The sequence below is a fragment of the Chaetura pelagica genome, unplaced genomic scaffold (genome assembly GCF_000747805.2).
Source record: "Chaetura pelagica isolate M959 unplaced genomic scaffold, ChaPel_1.0 scaffold159, whole genome shotgun sequence".
NCBI classification, from domain to species: domain Eukaryota; kingdom Metazoa; phylum Chordata; class Aves; order Apodiformes; family Apodidae; genus Chaetura; species Chaetura pelagica.
In genome coordinates, this window is record NW_009954555.1 from 5,511,762 (window position 1) to 5,518,222 (window position 6,461).

General features: G+C 44.3%; 2 protein-coding genes across 2 annotated transcripts in view; one reads left to right on the forward strand and one right to left on the reverse strand.

Moving 5' to 3' along the window:
- The first annotated feature begins 808 nt into the window (after positions 1 to 808).
- On the forward strand, positions 809 to 2,292 carry DFFB (DNA fragmentation factor, 40kDa, beta polypeptide (caspase-activated DNase)). The gene is made up of 5 exons (XM_010005292.1): positions 809 to 821; positions 915 to 994; positions 1,151 to 1,321; positions 1,480 to 1,580; positions 2,076 to 2,292. Exons 1-5 carry the CDS (start codon positions 809 to 811, stop codon positions 2,290 to 2,292), a joined length of 582 nt encoding a protein of 193 aa, XP_010003594.1.
- A 2,532-nt stretch (positions 2,293 to 4,824) lies between these two features.
- LOC104395585 (chromosome unknown open reading frame, human C1orf174) overlaps positions 4,825 to 6,461 on the reverse strand; it is a 112,100-nt gene continuing 110,463 nt past the window's right edge. Inside the window, exons 2-3 of the mRNA XM_010005294.1 lie at positions 5,622 to 6,086; positions 4,825 to 4,938 (exon numbers count right to left, since the gene is read on the reverse strand). Coding sequence (XP_010003596.1) covers positions 4,825 to 4,938; positions 5,622 to 6,086 — 579 coding nt within the window. The remainder of the gene's footprint in view (positions 4,939 to 5,621; positions 6,087 to 6,461) is intronic.

The window sequence follows — 6,461 nt, forward strand, 5'->3', positions numbered from 1 at the left end:
GCTCTGCTCTGCTCTGCTCTGCTCTGCTCTGCTCTGCTCTGCTCTGCTCTGCTCTGCTCTGCTCTGCTCTGCTCTGCTCTGCTCTGCTCTGCTCTGCTCTGCTCTGCTCTGCTCTGCTCTGCTCTGCTCTGCTCTGCTCTGCTCTGCTCTGCTCTGCTCTGCTCTGCTCTGCTCTGCTCTGCTCTGCTCTGCTCTGCTCTGCTCTGCTCTGCTCTGCTCTGCTCTGCTCTGCTCTGCTCTGCTCTGCTCTGCTCCGGAGGGTCGGTCACTTCTGGCAGTTCTAGTGTTCTGCAGGAAAAGTCACCCTTCAGCCAGCAGAACTCTTCTGGCTGGTGTGATTTGGTACCTGGTCAGGGGATTAGCCATTACGTTGGCATCCATCTTTAAGTTGCTTCAAAATAGATTTATTTGTATGATCAGAAAATGGTAAAAAAAGCCCTATTCCTTACCGCTTCACCCGAGATAACTTTATAATACATTTTTCCCCATTAAAATCAGTCTGCATTTGCCATCTTAAACAAACTGTCAGCAGTATAAATGATAATTTGCATGTATCAGCCAGCTAACCTGGCTTTATGTTTCCTTTGTGCTTCCTCTGCACTTTCCCAAGTCACTGTTGCAGTTCTTCCTGAACTATTCATTTTTCTCCTCACACTGTCAGTGATCTGGGTGTGCAGGTTAACAAGAAGCATTTAACAGCAGTAGTACCAGCCCCTGCTCCCACAGCAGATGTTCTGCATGGTCTGTTGAGGTGCTGAGCACAGGGGAGTCTTGAACCAATAAAATTAAAATGGGAAAGGAAAAAATGATGTGCATACTGAGTTTGTGAAAAGAAGGGGTAGATAGGTAGTTTGGCAGAAGCACAGCACTGAAAGTACTAATTTACAACATAATCTAACTGGTCTAACCTTTAGGTCTAGAGGCTCGTTTTAAGAACAAGTCGAGCTACATGAGGTACAGCTGTGAGAGCAGAATACGGAGCTACCTGAGAGAGGTAAAAGTGTCTTGTTGAAGTAACTTATTTTCAAGCTGCTAGTAAAAGTAACTATGTGACCACATCTACATAAAACCCTTTTATCGTGCAACACAGGGAGTCTCAAGCCCTACAGGCAGCAAGGAATGATGGTGGCTGTTCTCTTTCCCCCTTTAGGTTAATAGTTTTATTCCAAACGTTCATCCTACAGCAAGAGATGCCTATAAAGGGATAGTTGACCTGATGTCAGACAAACTGAAATCTGTGAAGTATAACGGGTGCTACTTTGACAGGAGGGAGGAGGAGGCAGACCGGCTGTGCACAGCAGAGGGGTGGTTCTCTTGCCAGGTGAGTGCAGCCCTCCCCAGAGCAGGGTCTGACTTACATCCACACTAGGGGAAGGCAGCAGTCACTGGGTGCTTGCAGGGTGCAGGTTTGTGGTGGTGATCTCTCTGGTGAGTGACAGCCAGGGGCAGGACTGGCATTGTCCCTGTCTTGTTTTGCAGGGACCTTTTGACAGAGACGACTGCCCATGTAAGCATTCCATCAACCCCTACAGTAACAGGGAGAGCAGAATCCTCTTCAGTACCTGGAATCTTGATCACATGTATGTATCAAGTATTAATCCAAACATCCTCATTTCATGCCCCTCACCTCAGGCAGGGAAGGTGTAGCCACTGAGTCTTTACCCTGTGCAGTCAGCTCTGCCATGAAGAGTGTGTTATGATAAAAGATGCTTGGATGCTGCAGGTGTTTGATAAAAGAAATACTGAGGGCAGGTTATAATGCCATCTCTCATTAGCTGCTTTGCTTCTGTTCAGAACTGCTTTGCATGGACTCATACTCCTCCTCCCCCCATTACCCTTTATGAAAACTCCTCCTCTCTGGCAAAAACCTTCAGACCCATTTTCAGGCATTACGGTCTTGTGTAGGAAACAGTTTTTGCTAAACTAATTTCTCCAGGAAACAACAAAACAACACCATAAAGCCAGTTACAGTGAATTCAAGTTCTGCCTTGCTCTAAAAGGAAGACAGAGACTTGACTATTATGAAAAAAAACCCACTACTGATGGCAATATTGTTTCCCTTTTGTGTACTGAAGAATAGAGAAGAAACGTGCTGTTGTCCCAGAACTGGCAGAAGCTGTCAAAACACGAGATGGAAGAGAAGTGAACTGGGAATACTTCTACCAGCTGCTGTTTACTGTGGATAATTTAAAACTTGTACATATTGCTTGCCATAAGAAAACCAATCATAATCTCAGCTGTGACAAAACTAAGATTTACAAAAAAAGGAAGCAAAACCACAAGATTTCCTAGTGCTATCTCTGGAAGTGACTTCTGCTGTTTTTAGCAGTGATCATGTCACGTGGCATAATTTTTAAATAGCTCTAGTTTCTTAAACAAAACCTTAGGAGTCCCTGGCAAAAGAGACTTGCTAAGTAATTCAGCTGCAATCTCACAACACACATTCATATCATGTCTCATTCTGCTCTCCTGCCTTCTCACTCACTTCAGCCTTCCTTTGATCACACTGGTAAATGCAATAAAATGCAGCTGAGAGTCAGCATAAAAATGAGGTCCAGAGGCTGACACGGGTTATGCCCTCTCATCTCCTCCTTGCTATGATAAATGTAGGGCTGAAACTCACACAGAATTTAAACTCGGACAAACATTTCTTAGAAACTGATCTGAGGGGACTCATAGATTCATATTAAGCCAAACAAGAATACTTGAAGATAATTATTTTGCTTGGTGCCTTTTCCAGGTAGACAACCACTGTGTTTCATGCAAGCCAAAATCACTCAGTGACAGAGGTGCTGGCTGTTCTGTAGCCAAATACCCACAGCAGGGGCATTTTCTGCTGCTTTAGATGTGCATCTTCTCAGGCCATGGTCTATCTTTGCTTTTACCTTTGCAGTCTTTCCCATCGATTTCCCTCCCCCTTTTAATCAGTTTCTGCCTCTTTAGCTGGAGTTGCCTTGGAGTAATAATAACAATGTAACTGTATGATCATGTTTACCTGCTGCTTTAGAGAATATTGCTTTTGTAAACCACATCCTACCTCAGGTAACAAAATACAAATAGATCAATTTTTACTGGATTTTTTTTTAAAGTATCAGCTTATAGCAACTGAACTTTTAGGGACTGCCAGTGTAAACGACATTAATCCTTTTTAAATAAAAAAATTGCCACCATCTTCCTCTGTGTGTGTGTGTGTGTGTGTGTAAGCAGAGGTATAAGAGTGGTTGATCAGGTGTAACATAGCATGGCCAATACAGACTAGTAACACTGAGTACAGGGAAACACATTTACAAATGGAGCACAGCTTACTTATTGCTATGTAAATAACATCACTGCTCCCCAGGGAAGAGCTCTGTTCCCCTTTCCTACACAGGCAAATCCAGCTTGTCCACACAGAACTGTATTAAAACAGTATTGCTATGTGAGCTGTAGCTAACTAGGTCTTGGAAACACAGGAGCTTTGCTAGACAGTTTAATTTCTTTAAACAACAAACTCAATTCCCCTCCCAAACATTTCAACATAAGAAGACAGGATTTTTAATACTAGTGCACTGAATCCATCCTTCCAGGTGGCCTCACTGAGTATCTTGTTGCTGGTAACGAGATGGGGGTGCACACTGTGCTGTTCTGACCATGGGGGAGGCATCACAGCTGAGATTCTGATGACAACCACCATGCCATCTGTGTGGCATGCTTCCTGCAGGCTGAGAAGTCACCATTTTGCACAGTGCTAGAACTAAAATGAGTGTCTGTGTGTGTGGAGATGTGTTTTCTAGAAAGACGCAGTAGCAAACACGGATTTAGGGAGAGCTGCTTCAAGATGGAGTTGTGCTGAGAGCCATGAATGTGCTGTTCAAAAAATAGATTTTTATGTATTACAGAATTAGAGTGAAAAGGAGCCAAGAAATAATCGTTGACAGAAACAATGCATCAGTTGGAGTGGAAATGTGAATAAATTAACATGTCATGCATAGACAATTTGTTTGCCTTACAACTTTTGAATGTTTTAACAAGCTATAGCTGTAGAAATTAATATGTATTTAAACCATCTGCTAATAACATTTTCTCTATATTTTTAGAAATGTGGAAGAAAATATTTGTAACAATAAAGATCTGGAAGCTTATTGCATAATCACACTTTCAAAGAAGTAGTATCATAAACACTGGGTGAGTCAGCAGCTCCTGATTTCACCTGAGGTTGCTCATTGCTTTCTAAAAAAGGCCAAAATAATACCTTTGGTGGACTGACCCCGATCCTTAGCAGTCAATGCTTGTTCATCCACTGATCAAATTCAACACTGGGAGCGCCTCTATCACCACCAATGCATTTGTTTACAAAATTCCTGTTCATAACCCATGGAAGCCAACTGAAAACCCTGCACAAGCTGCATTACAGAAGGGTTAGGGCTGGCCTGATAGAGGAGCTTCATGTGGTGGTTGTTCAGAGCACTGACAACCAGTAAAACTACTGTTCTACCATGTTCGGCTGCTTTTAATAAGGGAGTGAGACCAAATGTTCAGTCTAAATAAGGGCTTAAATTATAGAAAAGGAGTAAGAAATTCTATTTTCCTTTTTTTTTTTCTCCTAAATATTAGTGGTAAATGATATATTAGAGTTTGTTTCCAAATCACTGTAAATTCAGTCAATCTTTGCCTCAGATAACCATGGGAGAACACGGTGTCTGCCAGTTCCAGAAAAACAAACTCCCAGTTCCTCTCTCCCTGAGAAAAGGCAGACACAGACACCTTATGTTAGGGACACAGCCAACCATCATTACACTACTGCAAAGCAAAATAAAAAAGGTTTCATTTATTTACAGTTTGTTGTTAGGCAACATCCTCTTCATCCTCCTCCTCTTCATCTTCCTTTGCAATGAAATGTAGCTTCCTGAACTCTCTCCTGCTCGTGGCTGTGCTTGGGAGAGCAACTGCTGGAAGATCCTTTAGGAAACACAAAAACATTAGGGAAACATTAAGGAAAGTCTGTTGTGGCAGACCTGCCTCTCCAACAGTTCACATGCTTCCAGACCTGGTGTGAGGCACCGACACACACCTCTTCACCTGGAAGCAGTGCCAGAAACCCACAGCTAAAGCTGAAGAGCTTTGCAGGGGGCTTGCCTGAGCTAGTCATGGCCAATGGTCTGAAGGAGGGCTGGCTTTCTTTCTGTAGGCTGGAGAAGGGATCAGGGAGGGTGAAATGCTCCACAGACAAATCCTCACTGCTCCCACCAGCTGTGACCCCTAAGTACTAATCCCCATGAAACACCTGAAAGAAGGTGGCATTACTTGCCCCAAGTTACACAACATGAAAGGCAGACATAGGATTTGAATTTAAAGTTCTGGCCCTTGATCAGTCCAAAAGCAGAGGTGGCCAGAAACCAGTTTCCATTCCAAACAATTACAATAACTGCAATCACCACAATAAAGAACTAATTACCGGGGATTCTCTCAACTGTTTTGAGTGAATAATGCTGTTGACTCCATAGTTCAGCTATCTATGTTTTTATGAGTAAAAATACCCAATTAAGACAAGTCTGCTGATACGGCCTGATCCTGTGTGAAGGTGCAAGGCTGCAGCAGAACAGCTGAGCCTGTGAGGTGTGAACAGACCCTCATCATCTTACCCTGAGCAGCTCGACATCCCCGAAGAACCGGGCCACTGGCATGGGCTGGTTGCTGTCCTCATCCAAGAAAGCACTGCTGTCCAGCTGGGTGGGCTTCTTCAGATCCGTGTCCTCCAAGCTAGACCCATCTGAAAGCAGACTCTCACAGCTGCTCTCCTCTTTACTGTCCATTACTGAAGGAGCACTGCTTGACTTCAGTGCACGTGGCTCCAGAGGAGCACTGTGCTCCTCCTGTTTGTCTTCCTTAGACTCTGGAATGCTTTCACCTTTCTTCTCTGGAATTCTATTGCAGTCTCCTGGATCTTCTGAACATCCATCCCCATCAGACGTTTTAGGTGTTTCCCCCAATGCAGCGAGGTTTCCACTTCCACATTTAACTCCTTTTGGTTCTGATTTTACTAGACTATCTTTTTCACATTTCAGCCTCTTTGTGGGTCTGTCAGCCACCCTGTGTGAGGAGCCCTGCTAGAAGAAAATACAAGACCCTAAAGCTTACTTGAATAAAACCACCAGATAGTTCACACTAAACCAGAGTGCAGTCCCTCACCAGTGGAAACCTACTTCTCAAAGGATAAACTAGCACCACGCGTGGCTAATCACCTCTTTTCTCAGGGCTGCTGGTAATTAATGCAGCAGAATGATGTGAGCCCGGGCCTGCAGGGCCGGGCAGCTCCACAGCCTGACCCCGCCGCACACAAACGTGCCCCGCGCTTCACCTTCCCGCGCCGTTGTCTAACAAAACGGCAGGAAGGTGGGAAAAGCGAAGAATTTACTTCGTTTTCCAAGGCATTTCCTTCAGGGAGACGCTGTTTGCAGCCTCAATCACTCCCTGCCCCCCCC

Excerpts from the sequence above, each read along its gene's own strand:
- DFFB (XM_010005292.1), top strand. Across the intron at positions 995-1,150 it reads TACGGAGCTACCTGAGAGAG|GTTAATAGTTTTATTCCAAA; the intron begins GTAAAAGTGTCT and ends TTCCCCCTTTAG. Across the intron at positions 1,322-1,479 it reads AGGGGTGGTTCTCTTGCCAG|GGACCTTTTGACAGAGACGA; the intron begins GTGAGTGCAGCC and ends CTTGTTTTGCAG.